This window comes from Brassica rapa, chromosome A09 (assembly GCF_000309985.2).
Source record: "Brassica rapa cultivar Chiifu-401-42 chromosome A09, CAAS_Brap_v3.01, whole genome shotgun sequence".
Taxonomy (NCBI): domain Eukaryota; kingdom Viridiplantae; phylum Streptophyta; class Magnoliopsida; order Brassicales; family Brassicaceae; genus Brassica; species Brassica rapa.
This window is the reverse complement of record NC_024803.2, coordinates 36,135,038-36,155,289: the sequence shown is the minus strand read 5'-3', so window position 1 is coordinate 36,155,289 and position 20,252 is coordinate 36,135,038. Positions and strand designations below refer to the sequence as shown.

Genomic DNA, 20,252 nt, shown 5'->3' with positions numbered 1-20,252 from the left:
GCCATTCCATGAAAGCTTCTTACCGTGCGCCCACCTCCACAAAAATCATTTAATTTCCTTATTTTCTTTTATTGCAAAAACCCCTTCCGATACCGGCCGGTTTGATAACGACGGAGACGATAAAGATCCATCGCGCGAAACGGTGCCGTTTTAATAAAAATAATTTATTTTTGCGTAGATAAGAATATAATAGCAGTATACGTGGCAAATAAGAATATATAATAAGTATATGGGTAAATATATAAATAGTGAAGTGTTACCAAACTGAACTGAAATAAAGAAAGTGGTATTACCGAATATACTGAATCGATGCTAATTTTTGTAATATATAAATATAGTTTGGTATATAAACCGATCAAACCGAATAAAACGATTAATTAAAATATAGTAGTATAATTATATGTAAATTATATACATACATTTATTTTACTGATATGATCTTTATATTTAAGATATTGATTTTAGTAATTTAATATTTTGTTTTAAGTTAAAAATTTATTTTTATCAAATTAACAAAACATAATTTTTACTTTTTAATTGAAAAATATGTGCAGTAATATTATTTAATAATATTATGGATTACTATTTTCTTATTTTTATTCTATAAAAATTATTATTATTATTATTAATTTAATATGTTTACTAATTATTTTAAATAGTAAAAAAATGATAAAAATAGTTTATTTAAACACTTCAATATCTTAATGTTTTATTTTATTACTCAAAATATTATAAAAGACAAGTATATTTATGTTTTTTGGTATAAAATCGAATAAATCGAAAACCAGTTGTATATAAACTGAACTAAATCAAAGTATGTATGATTTTAATGTGGTATATGTTTTTGAGAAATTTCATAGGATAGCCTTTTTAACTTTTTATCACAAAATAGCACTCAACGAGAAAAATGACCAAAAGAATTTTTATTAATTTTTATCTTAGGATTAACTAATCTAGACTTAGGGTTTAGAGTTAAAGAGTGGAGTTTTGTGGATAGGATTTCAAATTAAAAAAAAAAATATTAAAAGTTTCAAAATAAAAAAAAGTTATTTTGATCATTTTCTTTTTTTGAGTATTATCTTTTGTGACAAAAACTTAAAAATAGCTATTTGAGAGAATTGCCGTAAGTTTTTTATAAACTTTTCTTTGAGCAACTGTTTTTTATAAACTAGAATACCAAAAAACTGGCAAAACTGAATCGAAACCGAACCGAAATCCGGATGGACACTATCTTCAATATCTTCATGTTTTATTTTATAACTTAAAATATTATAAAAGACAAATATATTTATAGTTTTTGGTATAAAACCGAATAAACCGAAAACTAATTGTATATAAACCGAACCAAACTAAACCAAATCAAAGTAGATATGGTTTTAATGTGGTATTTGTTTTCTATAAACTAAAATACCAAAAAGCTGGCAAAACTGAATCAAAACCGAACCGAAATCCGGATTGGATACTCTTAAGTCCTAACTGAAAGTATTATTCATCTAACCCTAGTTGCAATATACTAACATACGCTACTCCATTGAAGCTCTTTACCGTGCGCCCCTCCTCCCTAAAAGTAATTTAATTTCCTTTTTTCTTTTTTAAAAAGCCCCCGATATACCAGCCGGTTAGAAGACGACGGAGACAATAAAATATCCCTCTGGCAGCAACGGTGTCGTTTTATTAAAAAGAAATATTAGAGGTCATAAGAATATATAAGAAGTATAAGGGCTATTCAATAAATATTGAAAGTATTATTATTCGAGGTAACCCTAATTCCAATATACAGAGTTTCCTCATCGTCTCCAAAACTCCATCTCTGCCGTCTTCAGAGCTCGACGGAGACATAGCGAGATTACGACGATGGCGGAAACCAAAGAGAACTATGACCTGACACCACGAGTAGCTCCCAACCTAGACAGACACCTTGTGTTCCCCATACTCGAGTTCCTCCAAGAGCGTCAGCTTTACCCCGATGAGCAGATCCTCAAGTTCAAGATCGAGCTTTTGAACAAGACCAACATGGTTGATTACGCTATGGACATCCACAAGAGTCTCTACCACACCGAAGACGCTCCTCAAGGTAATAATGTCTGTTGAAAGTTTGAGTCTTTGTTGCTTGGTTTGACTGATGATGAGTCTTGTGTTGGTGATAGATATGGTGGAGAGGAGAGCTGAGGTTGTGGCGAGGCTCAAGTCTCTGGAGGAGGCTGCTGCACCGCTCGTGACGTTCCTTTTGAACCCTGCTGCTGTTCAGGAGCTTAGGGCTGATAAGCAGTATAATCTCCAGATGCTGAAGGAACGTTACCAGGTTTGTGTATTTTGTGATAAAGTTGTTTGATTTATGCATAAAAAGTTGTCTGGTTTGGACAAAAAGTTGTCTGATTTGTGCACAGAAGGTTGTCTGATTTGCATTTGGTATTTTGAGGAACTCAGTTCTTGTTGTTGTGTGTGATGTTTTTTTCTATCAGATTGGTCCGGACCAGATTGAGGCGTTGTATCAGTACGCCAAGTTTCAGTTTGAGTGTGGTAACTATTCTGGTGCTGCTGATTACCTTTACCAGTACAGGACCCTTTGCTCTAACCTTGAGAGAAGTTTGAGCGCCTTGTGGGGAAAGCTTGCATCTGAGATATTGATGCAGAACTGGGACATTGCATTTGAAGAGCTTAACCGTGTTAAAGATATTATTGACTCAAAGGTCTGGTTTATTAGACTCTTCTACCTTTTGTAGCCTTATGTGAGTATATATATATATATGCTAATTAGCATTTGTTTTTGTTCAGAGTTTTGCATCGCCGTTAAACCAGGTGCAGAACAGGATTTGGTTGATGCATTGGGGTCTCTATATCTTCTTTAACCATGACAACGGAAGGACACAGATCATTGATCTTTTTAACCAAGACAAGTAAGTTCCTATTCCTTGATATAGGTTTATATATAGTAGCGAAGTAACATCTCTGTTTAGAAATTCATATCTCCATTTCATTTGAAACCTATCTATGCTTTCACCTTTGTTCTTTTCGTTTGCATCTAAGTTAGCTTTAGCTAAACATACTAATATTATTTATAATTGTAGGTATCTGAATGCCATACAAACTAGTGCTCCACACTTGCTGCGTTACTTGGCAACTGCTTTCATTGTCAACAAAAGGAAAAGGCCTCAACTGAAAGAGTTCATTAAGGTCATTCAGCAAGAGCACTACTCCTACAAAGATCCTATTGTCGAGTTCTTGGCATGTGTGTTTGTCAATTATGACTTCGATGGGGCTCAAAAGAAGATGAAAGAGTGTGAAGAGGTACAAGCCTTTCACATTTATTTTGTATTTCTGGATATGGTGTAGGATAATACAATCAAGAGTCTAACATGCTACCATGATGTAGGTCATTGTGAACGATCCATTCCTTGGAAAGCGAGTAGAGAATGGGAACTTTTCAACTGTTCCATTGAGAGATGAGTTTCTAGAAAATGCCCGCCTCTTTATCTTCGAAACCTATTGCAGAATTCATCAGCGAATAGACATGGGGTAAGTTATCATGTTCGTTTAAACTCTCTTTATCACAAACCCGGCTGGTTTTTTATGATGGCAAGAAGAGTTTGTGTGGTTTTGTAGTATAACTTTGTATTTATACTGAGAATATCATGGCCTTGTCAGGGTGCTTGCTGAGAAATTGAATCTGAACTATGAGGAGGCAGAGAGATGGATTGTAAACCTTATCCGCACCTCAAAGCTTGATGCCAAGATTGATTCCGAGTCAGGAACCGTAATCATGGAGCCTACTCAGCCCAACGTGTAAGAAGAATACCATCTTATAGTAGTCCCTTATATCTGAAAATTCTACAATCTAAACTCGTTTACCATGTAATGCAGGCATGAGCAGTTGATTAACCACACCAAAGCCTTGTCAGGACGGACTTACAAGTTAGTGACTCAGCTCTTAGAACACACACAAGGACAAGCAGCTCGTTAATCATAATTTTGCTGTCGACTCTATCCTTAGAACCCTTCCTTGATAATCATCATTTTGTTTTGTCTGCAATCAATTGTTTTTGACCTTTGAATCATGCCTACACAGATGTTCATCTTTGCAAAAGTTCTATTTAATGTTGGATTCAGATTTTTTCCTAATTTTGTTAGCCAGATTAGCCCTTTGTTTAATCTACTGAAGGTTATTTTACAATCAAAGCTTTTAAGGTTTATTTACTTGTGATTAAGCCAAAATAAGTTTCTGCCTTATATGAGCAATTTCTAATTAGATTAAGATTGAAGACTAGCATAGCATATGTCACCAGTAAACAAAACTTTCAATTACGACATTGGAAAGAACAGGTCACAGTTATTGCCTCAAAAGTCAAAAGTATAAAATTACACCAGGAATCAAACGCACAAGAGCCACCAAAAGAGAAGATCTCCATCTTTGAATCTAACCTATGTGAAGTTTCTTCAGTATGAAGGACTAGTAGTAGCAGATGGTTTAAGTTTCTTTGGAGGTGGGTTTCCTCCAGAGAGCACCACGTACGAATAGAAACACAACATGGCAGCACTGCAATGAATAAGACACGAACACAAGGTTGCATGATGAAGCCAATAAAGATGGATACATCAGACTCTTATAGATCACAAAAGAACTTCTCACCTGACGACAGCAAATAGCCCAGCAGGAAAGAGCTTCTTAGTCTGCATAAGTACAACATCAAGTAGTTGAAGCCAAGCAAGCAAAAATTAAACAATCAGAATGATCACAAAGATGATGAATTACCATAGAGTAAGCTGTGAAGTTCTTCCAGAAGACAACAGCTGAAAGCACTGCAAATTTATTGTATCGAAAGAATGAGTAACCATAATATGGACACAGTGATCTTGGTTAAGAGATGAACACTTTTTAGTATCCCACTTCTTTCCATATATCCACTAATAGTAGATGAAGATTACCTGCTTGACCTAGAATATAAGGGAAACTAGATTTTCCCTGTCGCCAAGTCTTCATGCTCAGCGTACTAAGAGCTAGAAGGCCACCACCATAGAGAACCCCAGTACTTAAACTTGTATGATTTCTTGAAAACGCAAATCCAAGCAATCCCCCACTCATAACCAGACCACCTGAGAAGTAAAATTAACACCAATAAGTTACCCTGCCAATGAATACTCTGATATGAGTTGCATTAGGAACTTTAACAAGCAGCTCAGTAACGCTAAGATTTGAAATTAATTTCTGAGAGAAAGTCACAAAAGTACCATAAGGAATGCCAAAACAGAAGTCATGGATCTTCGCTGCTCTTTTAGGCTGTGTTGAGCCAACATGTTCCTCTTTACCCGTAGTAGTTTCATCCACTGTAGATGTTTTCTCAACGAAAGGTTTCGAAACCTCAGCTGCATAGCTCAGAGAAGCTGGTGTTTCCGAGCTGTTCCCATCAACGCATCTAACTACAAAAGACTGCCACCATGCCAAGCTTATTAGCACAGATAACGCATTAAAAAAGGCACAGAGCTACAAACAAAGAACTGAGTAAGATTGTTTCGAGCTATCTAAGACATTATAAAAACAATTCAAGTCCAAAAGATGAACCATTTCAAAGTCTCTGAGTAGGTCTAAAACCAATCAAGCTCGTAACTTTTCGACAGCAATCAGGAAATTACGATACTGGGCATCACCGTAATCAGATCAAAACGAAGAAAGCTCGGTCCTTTACATGAGATACTCGAAGAAATTTACCTCGGGGCGGAGCCTAAGGTTTGGAAACGATCGGTTCTGGAAGTTGAATTGGCGGTTGGTGGAGGAGAAACACGCAAGCTGGGAGATCTTCGCTGCCATTTTTCGAAATCTGAGACGATGATGATGATGAAGTGGTTGATTTTTTTTTTTGATTGATTGATTCAGCCGGCGTTAAGGACTCTCTTTGTTGAAAATGAAGACGATGCTGATTGGACGATCGTGGCCGTCCGTTGGGGTTTGAAGAAAACGAACGGTCAGATGTGGCGAGGATTTACGCGCATTTGACAAAGTTGGAGTTGGTTATCGTTTGGATTTATTTGGTTAGGACTTTTCTGGTTTGTATTTTAGTATCATCAATTTGATGCGGTTTGGTTTGAATTCCGATTTTTAAATTAAAACTATTATCATCAAAATTTTCAAAAGATCAGTTATTTTATTTTATTTTCTTTAGATGTTTGGAATTCAATTTCGAATTTTTGGATATGAATTTTTTTAATCCAATTAAATTATCTTTGAGAATGGTTGTTAATTCTTCGGTTTAGTTGGTTTATGATTCGATTTGGGTTAAGTTTAAATTGGGATGGGGTTAGTCTCAGGTTCTTTGTTGGGCTTATTTTGTTGTTGGGCTTATTTCGTTTCAAAGTTATAAAATCAAAACATATCACCAGAGTCTCGAACAAAGGCCCCGTAATGTGAATTTTCTATTCATTTTATTGAAATACTAAATAAGTATTTATACTCCATACGCACAACTTCCCCTTTATTTACACTTCATACCTTATTTCCTTTTAATTTTTTTTCTCCATCACTACCATTTTACCCCAATTCAATGGTATTCCACTCTTTTGAGCATATTGAGCTAATTTGCTCAAACTAAATTAATTAGCATAACCGATACTCAGTCGTTGGAGTGAATATTGGAGCGAAAAAAAATGAAAGACACTTTCTTCACATTTTAATGTTCAACAACAAACAGCAATACAGTTAGGTACGCACCCAAGACTAACCGACAACAAAAGACTTGTTTGACTTGTCCGGTTCATTGTCATTATGCTAATTAGCTGCCTTCACGACCACAAAACAGTAACCACAACGACCAACACAATCACACACCAAAACCAATGTTTTATAGAAACTTCACATGTCACAGTTAACCAAATGTTAGTAGATATATATTATGTGACATGGATTAAAATCCGTTGTTGTGAATAATGTTTGATTCTTCGTTATGGTGTTTCACCTAAACTATTCTTTCTTTTGCTTACTTTTCTTCTTTTTACGTTGTGGATTGTAGATTGTAGACTTTAGTTTCTAACTTGTTTTACGGTAACATTGGTCTAACAATATAACTGATGTTGGCTAGTGTGTGAAAAGTCTAATACTCTAATGACGTAATGATACAATTTAGTTAACGGTCGACGCGCGATTGACGTGATTAACGTATGATTCACGACTAATAACTCAACAGCTACTTGTGCAGAAAACTCGTATTCGTAGATTTTTTTCAAAACATAGCTCCCGAGAAATATTTGTTATTGGTATTTCATTCATTAATGACTGACTTTAAACCCCAGACTCGCACTATAAATAAGGTGCATACTGATACGATTCAAAGTATAATATAAAAAAAAATCCATATCTTAACTTTTCTTATTCATGAAAATGTCTGAATCAAGGATCTTATACTTATCACCAATGTTGCTGATTCTTCTCAGCCTTCTAATGGCTTCCTTCTTAGACACCACGGGTATAATCATCTTTTGAGCTTATGTAACGCCCATTAATTATCTTATTGATTATATTATATGATATTACATTGTTTGATTCAATTTTATTACTAATGATTAGCTGCACAAATCGGAGTATGCTACGGGATGTCAGGCGATCCCCGGCCAAGTCCCTCGGACGTTGTGGCTCTTTACAAGCGGAGAAACATTCAGCGGATGCGGCTTTACGCTCCAGACGCAGATGCTCTCAACGCTCTCCGCAACTCCGACATCGAGCTCATCCTCGACGTTCCCAAAACAGACCTCGAACGTGTCGCCTCCAGCCAAGCGGAGGCCGACGCGTGGGTCCAAAACAACGTCAAGAACTACGACGGTGTCAGGTTCCGTTACATCACGGTGGGAAACGAGGTGAAACCCTCGGAGTCAGCCGGTAGTATTCTCTTCCAGGCCATGCAAAACATCGATAACGCGGTTTCTGGAGCAGGCCTCGCGATCAAGGTGTCCACGTCTATAGACATGGGAGCCACCACGGACACGTACCCTCCATCGAACGGTAGATTCACGGATGAGTACAAGAACTTTCTCCAACCGGTGATAGAATTCTTGGTAAGCAAGCAATCTCCTCTGCTTTTGAATAACTACCCTTACTTCAGCTACAAGGACAACATGAACTCCATCCCCCTTGAGTACGCTTTGTTCAAACCGACCCCTGTAGTCAATGACGACCCATACTCTTACACAAACCTCTTCGACGCCAATCTTGACGCGGTCTACGCAGCACTGGAGAAATCAGGCGGAGGGTCGTTGGAAATCGTGGTGTCGGAGAGTGGTTGGCCCACGGAGGGAGGAGCAGGGACTAGCGTGGAGAATGCTATGACTTATGTTAATAATTTGATACAACATGTGAAGGGTGGAACTCCGAGAAAGCCAGGGAAAGCTATAGAGACTTATATATTCGCTATGTTCGATGAGAATCAGAAGGGTCCTCCTGAGCTTGAGAAGTTTTGGGGGATGTTTCTTCCTAGTCAACAGCCTAAGTATGATGTTAATTTCAGCTAAAATCCTTGAAGATACTAAGCAAGGGCTACTGATACAATAAAATGCTTTATGTCTGTTATTTGATGGCCTTTTCTGTATTGGTATTAAAACGGGATAAGGAATAATGAGCCTTCAATTATGTTTTACTCCTTCTGTTTCTATAATATAATGAGAGTGGTTTAATTTCTACAATGTATATACATATATTATTTTAGAGCAACTACAACGGTGTATTTATCGAATCCTTAAGCCCAAGTCCTTATGGGTTTTGGATTATAATAATAATAAATGGGCTCGTATTGAGAAGGATTAATCCTTATGGAAGAGGTTTTCGATACCCAATCCTTATCGACGTGGCATTTGAGACGCTGAATAATCTCGTGTTTATTTGTGGTGAAAAAATCATCACGGTGAAGGAAAAACAAAAGCTCAACGGCGATTCCGATCCTCGGCGAAGATCAGGTAAATCAGTGGGTTCCTCTCTTGATTCGATTAGGGTTTCTTCTTGGGGAGATTGATTTCGTTCTCATTTGTGGTTTAGATTTCATATATGGATTTTGAATCGATTAGGGTTTCTTCTTGGGGAGATTGATTTCGTTCTCATTCGTGTTTTCTATTTCATATTTGTATTTTGAATCGATTAGGGTTTCTAGTTGGGTCGCGACTTTGGGTTCGGCTTAGGTGTATTCGAAAAGATTTGGGGATGTTTTGATAAACGGTTTTCAATCGATTATGGGGTTCAACCCGAAAATAATTTGATGGTTTCAGAGATGGAACGGGTGGTCATTCATTTGTTTGTTATATGTTTGTTATGTGTTGCTATAAATCTGTTCATGTCTTTTGCGTTTGTTTGTCTTATTCTCACTGCGTAAACATTTTTTTTTCAGGTTTAGTCATCATGGGACAAGATTATTCATACACACAGCCTTCTTCATCAGACGAGCTTGACTTGACGTATCTTCTTGAAGCAGAAGCTCAAATTTACAAGGATGAAGCTGAGAGTAGTTTGTACATTGCAGAGTCGTTTCAGTACACACCTTCACCCGAGGCTGACGATGGAATACCGACGACTTGCTACTGTGGTTCTGAGCCGGAAATTGCCAGATCTCACACGCATAAAGATCCAGGGAGAAGGTACTACACCTGCCCCAATGTGGATGATGGGGAATGCCACATTTGGAAATGGTGGGACGTAGCTGTTACGGAGGAGATGACTGAGGTTAAGAGAGAAATGAGGCTGCTTAAGGATCAAGCTTTTCAGTGTGATCAGAACGTGGTTAAGCTACAGAAGACAGTTTGTGAGCTACAGAAGACCGTCTGCGAGCAAAAGAAGAGCGTATGGGCGGTCAAGAAGCCCTATATGAGGATAATGGTCTCAGTCTTGACCGTTCTTTTAGGTTTCGCGGTCATGTACATGTCTGGTAAGTATGTGTACTCTGCTTTGGTATTGTTAAAGCCATTTTGTATAACGTTGTGACTGTTTGATCTCATTTATTTGCAGGAATAAGTTCGAAGACGTAAAGCAAAGTCTACAAAAGCAGTGTCTCTTTAACTAGGTACAATACTAAACCTTCATTCTCTCTTTTGTTTCAAATATAAATGCAAGTAGCTACCAAATATAAATGCAAGTACCTAAACCTTCATAGTCTCTTTAAAATTTTCAACGCCTCGGATTTGATTGGTTATAATGTTTTCCAGCTTTACAAATGGGTCTTAGGTTGATTTGATTGGTGTTTAATAGAACTAGTTAGCTTCCCAACTGCAACTTTAAATGTTTCTTAGTTTAAGCTCCCCTACTTAAGTTAGCTACCAAAATTCTGAGTTAGACAAATCTGAAAACATGGCTGCGAACAATACAAGTTATGTTAACCTCCTGTTTAGTCAATCTCAGTCCCCAGTGGACCTTGATTCACCCGAACCTTTTTGGTTCGGGACCCAAGGTCCTGATGCGTCTCCTGCTGTGGACTCTCCTGTTAGGAAGGAGAGGAGGCCTTGGTCTACTAAGGAGGACAAAATCCTAATCGGAGCTTGGCTTAACACGAGTAAGGATGCGGTGGTGAGCAATGAGCAGAAAGCTGCTAGGTTCTGGAGCCGCATTGTTGACTACTACAACAAAAGCCCTCAACTGGTGGGAACAGTGCCTAGAGAGCTTGGTCAGTGCAAGCAGAGGTGGGCTCGGATTAACGAGCAAGTGTGCAAGTTCGTAGGCTGCTATGACACAGCACTGAGGGAGCAGAGTAGTGGGCAAAACGATGATGATGTCATGATAGCTGCTTTGGATAACTTCTCCAATCAGTACTCGGTCAAGTTTAGCATGGAACATGCCTGGAGAGAGTTGAGGCATGACCAGAAATGGTCCTCTACCTATTTGGCTAAGGGGAGTGGGAAGGAAAAGCGCAAAGGGGTGGAGGGTGTTAGAGAAGAAGAAGTGGTTAGACCCGTGGGGGTCAAGGCAGCTAAAGCTGCTACGAAGAAGAAGAAGAGTGTTGCAGAAGAGTCCTTGTCTCAAATACAAGTCATAATGGAAATGAAAGATAAACTCTCTAAGCAGAAGTTGCTTGACCGTCTACTCGCCAAAAAAGATCCTCTTACTGAGATGGAAAAAGCTCTTCAGCTGAAACTTATGTCTAATATGTTATGAGTGTAGGTAGTAACATGTCGAGTAGTTAGCTGTTACAAGTAATTATTTCATGTTTGTTGTTTACTAACGCTTGTTTTATTTGTTTTAGCAGGTGTAGAAGTCACGGGAGTGTCTGTCTGGAGTAGTCAGAGTCTGTTGGTCTTTATCGCATTCACGGGAGTTTGAAGTTTGTCACGGGTGTGGAGGAAGTCACGGGTGTCAAGGTTCACTTCTATAAGTGCAGCTGTTTTATCGTTTTAGTTTATTTCTTGTATGCAACTTTGTTCTCTTTCCCTACTTATTAGTACTTGTAATGTCTATCAAATTCTGAATGCTTCTCTTTGAATCAAACAAACTCTTCTCTATTAACTCTTTCAATCTCTTTAAACTTCTTGGTTCAAGCAAAATAGCACAGGTAGAAAGGTGAGAAGGTAAAACCGTGTCTTTAAACGTCTTGGTTCAAGGTAAAATCATTAACATTTGGTTAATCGAATACAAATCATCAACGTTTTATTTTGATCTATACTTAGTTTCCATTAGATCGAATACAAATCATCAACGTTTGTTAATTATTATCTATGAATTTAAACATGTTTAGTTTGAATTTTTAATTATCTATGAAGTAATATGCAAAATTCAAAGGAATCAAAGTAAGGATTATAAAAAAATATCATGTTTTGTTTCTACTAAAATTTTAATTTTTATTTCTTTCTTTCAGTTAAACGAACCATAATTTTTTTCCAGGAGATACTAAAAAAATGTCATCATCGTCATCCGATGAAGTTGAAGAAAGATTGGACGAAATTATCGACGATATCATAGATGAAACCTACATCAACATTTTGGAAGCCCAACCCTCTAAGCCGAAGAAACGCGCTTATATAGAACGAGACCGCGAAATCGGACACAACCGATTATGGAATGATTACTTCAGTGAAGATGCGACATTTCCGCCGTATTTATTCAGACGCCGTTTTCGTATGAATAAAGAATTATTCTTGCGTATTGTCCATCGCCTCTCAGAACACGTTCCATTCTTTCAACAAAGAAGAGATGCCACGGGGAGGTTTGGTCTTTCACCACTACAAAAATGTACAGCCGCCATTCGTCTCCTTGCTTATGGTTCTGCAGCTGACGCGGTTGATGAATATCTCAGAGTTGGTGAAAGCACGGCAATTTCGTGTTTAAAGCATTTTAATGAAGGAATAATTCAGTTATTTGGTAATGAGTATCTACGAAGACCGACAGACGAGGATCTTCAGCGACTACTCCATATTGGAGAGATACGCGGGTTTCCGGGGATGGTAGGAAGCATCGACTGTATGCATTGGAGGTGGAAAAATTGCCCAACGGCTTGGAAAGGACAGTACACCCGGGGATCAACAAAACCGTCAATTGTGTTAGAGGCAGTAGCTTCACAAGATCTTTGGATATGGCACGCTTTCTTCGGTCTACCAGGTACCTTAAACGATATTAATGTCCTCGATCGGTCTCCTGTTTTTGATGACATTATTCAAGGTCGGGCTCCGAGGGTAGAGTACGTGGTCAACGGACACATGTATAATTTGGCGTACTACCTCACGGACGGTATTTATCCAAACTGGTCAACATTTATCCAATCTATCTCACTACCTCAAGGTCCAAAAGCAGAGTTATTTGCTAAACTTCAAGAATCAACCCGGAAAGATGTGGAGCGGGCTTTTGGAGTTTTACAAGCTCGATTTGCGATTGTAAAAAATCCAGCTCTTTCATGGGATCAGCAACAGATAGGGATGACAATGAGAGCATGTATCATACTGCACAATATGATAGTCGAAAATGAACGAGATGGATACGGCACTCAGTACGATCCATCTGAATTTGAAGAAGAAGATGTAGCCAGCAGTTCACGGGTGCATAAGTCTCGTGGTACCGACATCCCTCCAAGCATCAATGAAATGCGTGCCACTCGGATTCAGATTCGCGAGTCGGAAATACATCATCAATTGAAGAATGATTTAATTGAGAATATTTGGAACAAATTTGGAGATGAAAATTAATAATTATTGTCATTTTATATGTTTAATCATGTAATAAATAAATATTAAAAAAATTATCTTTTTTCCCATGTTTTAAAATTTATTAATTTTTTATTCTTAAGGATTCCATTCATAGTAACACTATTGGACATACAAATTTCATTAGAATCCTTAACTTTAAAAAAAAAAAAAATAATAGTATAATACACTTAAGGACTCCAATGGTGGGAACACCATTGGAGATGCTCTTAGTTCATAGTAACACAAACGTTTGGACGTAACACAAGCCTAACTAAAGCCACCATGCGTGTATTTTTCGTCGTCCAGAACTTAAATCGACCCCAAAAAAACTTTCTTTGGCTATTAGGTAAATGACAGAACTTTGAATGATGATAAGAGGAATTATTAGTAACGAAAGTCAGCTTACCATTAATTGATTATGGCTAGTTTGTCTAATGACGTAAGGATATATAATTATATGGTCAACGATTGACGTGTGATTAACGGCTTGTACTGTGCCCACCATGCAGACAATACGGTAAAAAAAGTTGGGGAAAATAATTCGGTAAAATTATTACAAGTCATATTTTTCCTTAAGGGCATTTTTTTTAACGCTGATTTTTTATGATCTTACAATTATGATATAAGAAAGATTACATAGACGATTCGACAACCGACAATACTACTTGTCTTATGAAGACCTACGCCTAACTACATCACCTGAGTCGTCATATGAAGATCCACGTCTGACCAGATTTATTTGCACCATACTGAAAAATCCCTTGTAAGCCCTTCTGTAGTCTGCATAATTGTTTAATTAACCGCTCTTTCCGGGACTTGAAACCTGGATTTCCTGTAATCTGCAATAAATTGTATAGTCTGGGATTCGAACCCCAAACCTTAAGGGCATCTACCACCTCGTTTTATTTTTCACTTTAAAATAGAGTTTAGAATATAAATGCTCTAATAGTACTCTATTTTCACTATATAATAAAGTGAAAAATAGATTTACTCTAAATATAGAATAATTTTTTTTTTCATTACTCTATTTTCTATTCTAAAATAAAGTACCATTGGAGCAAACTCAAACTCCATTATAAAGTTACTCTATTTTATAGTTTAAGATAAAGTAACTAATCATGAGCCTCTATGTTTGTACTATCATATCTTTAAATTTATTATTCTATGGTATGTAAGTTTTACAATATTTTTCTTTCTTAAATTTATTATTCTAGTTATTAAAAATGTAAAAGATAAGTGATTTTTATTTTAGTAATAAATATATTACTATTTTACATTATTTTGGGTATTTATTTATTTATTTTAATTTTATTTGTATGGATCGAATCGGATATTCAATTAAAAAAATAAAATTTCTGATTATCCGATAATCGAGTATTCGAATAAATACGGATCAAATCAAATTGAATAGTTGATTGTTCAAATAAAATGGATCGGATCACAAATACCTCCAAAGCTTCGAATATTCGATTCGTGTACCTCCCTACCATGAGCCGACCTAGCTAGTACCCAAAGAAAACACAAGAACGATTTAAATTTGAGTATTCTGAAAACCAAATACAATTTTGTTTTGTGCGATTGATCCAACGTAACACTTAAGTCCCTCTAGCTACTTTGACCATACTAAAAGCTACTTCTGCAGAAAACTAATATTCGTAGACTTTTCAAAGCATAGATCTAGAGAAATATTTGTTACTGATATTTCATCCAATGACCGACTTGAACCTCATACTCGCACTATAAACTAGGTGCACAATGGTACGGTTCAAAGTATAACATAAAAATCTTATCTTAACATTTGTTTCATGAAAATGTCTGAATCAAGGATAGTATCCTTATCACCAATGTTGCTGGTTCTTCTATGCCTTCTAATGGCTTCATTCTTCGACACCACAGGTTGAATAATTTTTTAAGCTTATGTAACACCCAGTAATCATCTCATATGACCATATTGATTATGTTATATAATATTAAATTATTTGATGCAATTTCATTGCTAATGATTAGCTGGACAAATCGGAGTATGCTAGGGGATGTTAGGCGACCCCCGACCAAATCCATCGGACGTTGTGGCTCTTTACAGTAGAGGTGTCAACTGGGCGGGCTGACCATGGGCTAGCCCAGTCCAATTCATTTTGGGCGGGTTAAAGACGTGCCCAATTAATAAATGGTCCAACTGGACAAAAGACCAATTGGTATATGGTCCAATTGGACGAAGATCAAATGGACAATGGGTGTCCATGGGCTTCATAAAACATAATTTCATGAATTTAATAAAAGAAAACATAACTTTACAATTGAACCCAAAAAAACAGTTTTATCGTTAAAATAAAAAATTAACAATTTTGACGGAAAACGTAATTTCACAATTTTGACGGAAAAAATGAATTTCATAAAACAGCGGGAAAATTTAATTTTTCGGTTTTGGCGGAAAAACACAATTTCTCGGTTTTGGCGGGAAAACGCAATTTCTCAGATTTTGGCGGGAAAATACAATTTCTCGGTTTTAGCGGGAAAATTCAATTTTTTGGTTTTAGCGGGAAAACACAATTTCTCGGTTTTGGTGGGAAAACACAATTTCTCAGATTTTGGCGGGAAAATATAATTTATCGGTTTTAGCGGGAAAATTCAATTTTTCGGTTTTAGCGGGAAAACACAATTTCTCGGTTTTGGTGGGAAAACACAATTTCTCAGATCTTGACGGGAAAATACAATTTCTCGGTTTTGGCGGGAAAACACAATTTCTCGGTTTTGGCGGGAAAACGCAATTTCTCGGTTTTGGCGGGAAAACACAATTTCTCGGTTTTGGCGGGAAAACGCAATTTCCCGGTTTTGGCGGGAAAACCCAATTTCTCGGTTTTGACGAAAAAACATAATTTCTCGGTTTTGGCGGGAAAATATAATTTTTCGGTTTTGGCGGGAAAACGTAATTTTTCGATTTTGGCGGAAAATACAATTTCTCGGTTTTTGCGAGAAAACGTAATTTCTCTGTTTTGCGGAAAAATAAAAAAAAATTCGGTTTTGGCGAAAAAACGCGATTTCTCGGTTTTTACGGAAAAATGAATTTTTTTCGATTTTGAGAGGAAAACATAGTTTTACAGTTTCGACAAGAAAAAAATACTTTTATAATATTAGAAAGTAAACATAATTTCAAAATTTTAGAAATAAAATCTAAACTAATAATTAAAAAATAATTATAAATATTATTGGGTGTCCTTGGGCATGCCTATTTGGACATGGTCTCTATTGGTCTTGGACATTTGTTGGACCATTGTCCAATATGGACCACCCATTACTGCCCAAAACTGAAATGGTCCAAATGGTCATGCCCAACTGGGCCATGGACGTAGGCCTGTCAGTTGGGTTGGACCACACCCAAATGGGTATGTTCAACTGGGTGTTTTTTTTTTCTGGGCTTAAAACACCCACACCCATATTTAGCCCACACCCAAGAGCACCCATACCCAATAACACCCATCACCCAACTCGACACCCAAACCCACCCATTTATAAGCAATTTAAATATTGGCCCAAATCTGTTTTTTTTTTTTTCTGAACACATGCCCAAATCTGTTTAAATTCAATTTAAGCTCATTTTAAATATTAAACAACATTGAAATATGATAGAAATATCCAAAATTGAGTGGTAAAATTTTGAAACTTTAAAAAACATTAAAATTTTGAAAATCTGAAACAATCTCAAATGATTTAAGTTTTTAACAACACTGTTTATGAATTCACTTTGTTCCAGCTTTGTGACTTTGTCTCCTCTTATTTGCAGCCTGCAACAAAAAAAAAAAGATTCAACCTCAGATTTTTACCAAATTCTCAAGACAATTGCAGACGAAGATACAGATCTTTAGCAGTTATGACATGTAGCATAAACTTTTGCGTATATAAAAACCAGACGTGAGAAGATTTTGACCCAAGTTAATGAAAAAAAAAATAGCAGATTAACTTCAGAACACAGTGTTAATGACATATAGCAGATTAACGCTGACATTAGCAATCAGAACAGAGTGTTAATGACCAAAGCAGAACACAGTGTCAATTAGCCTAACCTAATCAAAGTAGAGAGCATAAATAACAGAGAAGAGAGTCCAAGAGATACCTGAAGACCAAGCTGAGGCAGCAAGTGAATGAAAATGCTGGTTTCTGAATCCAAAACAAGACAAGAAACGAGATTCATTAGCCCACAAACTCAAACAAGTTACTTGCAACTTGCAAAAGTAAACTAAATCATTTATCTTCAGATCTATCTAATATAATAATTAAAAACTATTTCATAAAGTTCCACACGAACAAAAAAAAAGTCCATTAAGCTCCACACATAAAGTTCCACACGTGAATTCCTTCTAATCTATAGCATAACCATTCCTTCTCTGAGTTTTGTTCCTAAAGCTTAGTTTTTTTCTATTTTGATCACAATAGTACAGCTCAAGTCACAACAGTTGTAAAAGGACAGAGAATCATGATGTCCCATGGTCAAGAAAGCAACACCACTTTTCACTTTAATTTCAGATAACAATTATAAACTATCATCCATAAACTACTCAAACAAAATCCCACAAGCTTCACAATTTAACCAATCAAATTAAGTTATGACCATCACATAACTTGAGAATCATACCTGAAATCACCGCGGAGAGATGGAGACAAAGCTGAACCTCCTTATGAGCAGATAACAAGGAAGAGAAACCTTCAATCAAAAATGAGTTTTAGTTTAAAGGGTTTGAGTAAACATATATTTGGATGAGAAAACTTCAATCGAAACTTACCACAGAAGAAGACAGCTAAAAGAAGTTTCAGAGCAATGGTGAAAGACGTAAGGGAGATTACAACAGAGCAATGGTTACTGATTCATAAGGAAGACGTAAGGGAGGACTCGCGGCTACGAAAATCTGGGAATGGAGAAGAGAAATAGTGGAAGAGAAGAAGAGAATCGTCGAATGGGAGAAGAGAAGAAGAGAACGTGAATTTTCAATTTTCCCCAAATTGCCTAAACCTAGAAATTAAGTGTTTTGGGCCAGCCCAACACCCATTTGGTTTGGACCAGTTAGCCCATGGGCAAAGTGGGTTTTTAGCCCAGTTAGACCATAACTTATTTGGGTATGACCATCACCCACCCATGCTTGTTTTGAATGGGTGAACCCATGGGTGGCCCAACCAATTAACACCTACACATGGACGGACCATTTGACAGCTCTACTTTACAGTCAGAGAAACATCCAGCGGATGCGGCTTAACGCTCCGGACCCAGAAGCTCTCAACGCTCTTCGCAACTCCGACATCGAGCTTATCCTCGACGTTCCCAAAACAGACCTTGACCGTGTTGCCTCCAGCCAAGCTGAGGCCGACACGTGGGTCCGGGACAACGTCAAAAACTACGACGGTGTCAGATTCAGGTACATCACGGTCGGAAATGAGGTGAAACCCGCGGAGCCAGCTGGGAGGATTCTCTTCCAGGCAATGCAGAACATCGATAAGGCGGTTTCTGGAGCAGGGATGGGGATCAAGGTGTCGACGGCTATAGACATGGGAGCCACCATGAACACTTATCCTCCGTCGCAAGGATCATTCACGGATGAGTATAAAAACTTTCTCCAACCGGTGATAGATTTCTTGGTAAGCAAGCAATCTCCTCTGCTCTTAAATAACTACCCTTACTTCAGCTACAAGGACAACATGGACACCATCCCTCTAGAGTACGCTCTGTTCACTTCACCATCCAGTCTAGTCAATGACGACCAGTACGCTTACCAAAACCTCTTTGACGCCAATCTTGACGCAGTCTACGCAGCATTGGAGAAATCAGGTGGCGGATCGTGGTGTCGGAGAGTGGTTGGCCCACGGAGGGAGGACCCGAGACTAGTGTACAAAATGCGATGACTTATGTTAATAATTTGATACAACATGTGACTACTACTGGAACTCCGAGAAAGCGAAAGAAACCTATAGAGACTTATATATTCGCTATGTTTGATGAGAATAAGAAGGGTCCTCCTGAGCTTGAGAAGTTCTGGGGGATGTTTCTTCCTAGTCAACAGCCTAAGTATAATGTTAATTTCATCTATGCTTGAAGAGACATCTTGAAGAAGCAATGGCTAGTGATGCAATGAACAGCTATTTAAGTATTATTTGAGTATTAAAAAGTGAGAACTTGTTGTAACAATAAAGAATAATGAGCCTTAAGCTATGTTTTACTTATGTTTCCATTTCCATAGTATAATAATATAACGAGAGTGGTTTTAAAATCTACAATATATATATGATTTTTTTGTTCATAATAAAACTTTTTTTTTTGAACAACTGATTATATTAAAACTTAAAAACTGAAACAAATGAAGGTTTAGGCCCAAAGGGTAGCCCATAACAAAGTAAGAAGAAAACGGATGGGTCTTAAAGGCCATTTTAGCTAGATAGTCTACCTCCCTGTTCTGGGAACGGGAGATATGCAGGAAGTTGATACGATCAAATTTTGCCGAGAGATGCTTAATATCCTGAAGAACACCATAGATCTCCTTGATCTGAATTTGGATTGAGATTGCTCTGATGAGCGTTGCGCAGTCGGAGTGAAACGAAGCTGATCTCCTCCCTAGTCTTAGGGCTTCTTTGATACCTTGTCTGAGAGCCAACGATTCCGCCATGAGGGAGGAAGCCACGTTGTCTATGATCTGGGATCCTGATGGAGAGTTGATCGCTCGATCGAGTGTTCATAATAAAACAAAACTTATAAATCTTAGATAAAACAAACGATTGGACGTAACACAAGCCTAAACCAAAGCCATCATGCGTCTATTTTTTATCGTCCATACCAGAGATCGACCCCAAACGAACTTTCTTTGGCTAACTATAGAACTTTGAAAGATAATTAGAGGAATTATTAGTAACGAAAATCATCTTACCATAATTGATGATGGCTACCTAGTTTGTCTAATGACATAAGTATAGAGTTGGAGGCTTCAATACCCTTATCTATATATTATTTACTTAACAATAAGAATATACTTCTTCCGTTTCAGTTTAATTGTTGTCGTAAAAAACAAATTTTGTTTCAAAATAAATATAGTTTTATAATTTCAATGCAAAATTTATTAATAATATTTTCTATTTTATTTTTCTAT

General features: G+C 37.1%; 6 protein-coding genes and 1 long non-coding RNA gene across 7 annotated transcripts; 5 read left to right on the top strand and 2 right to left on the bottom strand.

The window, feature by feature from the left end:
* The first annotated feature begins 1,757 nt into the window (after window positions 1–1,757).
* LOC103841636 (eukaryotic translation initiation factor 3 subunit E) lies at window positions 1,758–4,171 on the top strand. Its single transcript, XM_009118185.3, has 8 exons — window positions 1,758–2,074; window positions 2,148–2,302; window positions 2,463–2,690; window positions 2,776–2,897; window positions 3,069–3,288; window positions 3,374–3,516; window positions 3,646–3,783; window positions 3,862–4,171. The coding sequence occupies exons 1-8, from the start codon at window positions 1,855–1,857 to the stop codon at window positions 3,959–3,961; spliced, it is 1,326 nt and encodes a 441-aa protein (XP_009116433.2). The 5' UTR covers window positions 1,758–1,854; the 3' UTR covers window positions 3,962–4,171.
* A 103-nt stretch (window positions 4,172–4,274) lies between these two features.
* On the bottom strand, window positions 4,275–5,921 carry LOC103841635 (protein FATTY ACID EXPORT 1, chloroplastic). Its single transcript, XM_009118184.3, has 6 exons — window positions 5,705–5,921; window positions 5,227–5,425; window positions 4,924–5,091; window positions 4,751–4,797; window positions 4,628–4,668; window positions 4,275–4,534 (listed from the first exon to the last, which is right to left on the bottom strand). The coding sequence occupies exons 1-6, from the start codon at window positions 5,801–5,803 to the stop codon at window positions 4,435–4,437; spliced, it is 654 nt and encodes a 217-aa protein (XP_009116432.1). The 5' UTR covers window positions 5,804–5,921; the 3' UTR covers window positions 4,275–4,434.
* Window positions 5,922–7,262: 1,341 nt separating this feature from the next.
* Window positions 7,263–8,665, top strand: LOC103841629 (glucan endo-1,3-beta-glucosidase, acidic isoform). Its single transcript, XM_009118181.3, has 2 exons — window positions 7,263–7,451; window positions 7,553–8,665. The coding sequence occupies exons 1-2, from the start codon at window positions 7,361–7,363 to the stop codon at window positions 8,488–8,490; spliced, it is 1,029 nt and encodes a 342-aa protein (XP_009116429.1). The 5' UTR covers window positions 7,263–7,360; the 3' UTR covers window positions 8,491–8,665.
* Window positions 8,666–10,309: 1,644 nt separating this feature from the next.
* On the top strand, window positions 10,310–11,110 carry LOC103833632 (glutathione S-transferase T3-like). The gene has a single exon (XM_009109707.2). The coding sequence runs from the start codon at window positions 10,310–10,312 to the stop codon at window positions 11,108–11,110; it is 801 nt and encodes a 266-aa protein (XP_009107955.2).
* A 571-nt stretch (window positions 11,111–11,681) lies between these two features.
* LOC103842321 (putative nuclease HARBI1) lies at window positions 11,682–13,300 on the top strand. The gene has a single exon (XM_033280106.1). The coding sequence runs from the start codon at window positions 11,848–11,850 to the stop codon at window positions 13,126–13,128; it is 1,281 nt and encodes a 426-aa protein (XP_033135997.1). The 5' UTR covers window positions 11,682–11,847; the 3' UTR covers window positions 13,129–13,300.
* Window positions 13,301–13,500: 200 nt separating this feature from the next.
* Window positions 13,501–19,333, top strand: LOC103842320 (glucan endo-1,3-beta-glucosidase, acidic isoform). Its single transcript, XM_009118934.2, is given in 4 exon segments — window positions 13,501–15,024; window positions 15,136–15,210; window positions 18,345–18,949; window positions 18,952–19,333. Coding segments are annotated over 4 exon segments (972 nt in total). The 5' UTR covers window positions 13,501–14,989; the 3' UTR covers window positions 19,209–19,333.
* Window positions 16,730–18,346, bottom strand: LOC103841633. Its single transcript, XR_004451470.1, has 4 exons — window positions 17,907–18,346; window positions 17,759–17,827; window positions 17,240–17,283; window positions 16,730–16,910 (listed from the first exon to the last, which is right to left on the bottom strand). It is a non-coding gene; the product is annotated as an uncharacterized LOC103841633 (long non-coding RNA).
* Window positions 19,334–20,252: the final 919 nt, after the last annotated feature.

Excerpts from the sequence above, each read along its gene's own strand:
- LOC103841636 (XM_009118185.3), top strand. The coding sequence starts at position 1,855 with ATGGCGGAAACCAAAGAGAACTATGACCTGACACCACGAGTAGCTCCC. Across the intron at positions 2,691-2,775 it reads AAGATATTATTGACTCAAAG|AGTTTTGCATCGCCGTTAAA; the intron begins GTCTGGTTTATT and ends GTTTTTGTTCAG. Across the intron at positions 3,289-3,373 it reads AGATGAAAGAGTGTGAAGAG|GTCATTGTGAACGATCCATT; the intron begins GTACAAGCCTTT and ends ACCATGATGTAG.
- LOC103841629 (XM_009118181.3), top strand. The coding sequence starts at position 7,361 with ATGAAAATGTCTGAATCAAGGATCTTATACTTATCACCAATGTTGCTG. Across the intron at positions 7,452-7,552 it reads TTCCTTCTTAGACACCACGG|CTGCACAAATCGGAGTATGC; the intron begins GTATAATCATCT and ends ACTAATGATTAG.
- LOC103842321 (XM_033280106.1), top strand. The coding sequence starts at position 11,848 with ATGTCATCATCGTCATCCGATGAAGTTGAAGAAAGATTGGACGAAATT.
- LOC103841635 (XM_009118184.3), bottom strand. The coding sequence starts at position 5,803 with ATGGCAGCGAAGATCTCCCAGCTTGCGTGTTTCTCCTCCACCAACCGC. Across the intron at positions 5,426-5,704 it reads ACCTTAGGCTCCGCCCCGAG|TCTTTTGTAGTTAGATGCGT; the intron begins GTAAATTTCTTC and ends GCATGGTGGCAG. Across the intron at positions 4,798-4,923 it reads TTATATTCTAGGTCAAGCAG|TGCTTTCAGCTGTTGTCTTC; the intron begins GTAATCTTCATC and ends ATAAATTTGCAG.
- LOC103833632 (XM_009109707.2), top strand. The coding sequence starts at position 10,310 with ATGGCTGCGAACAATACAAGTTATGTTAACCTCCTGTTTAGTCAATCT.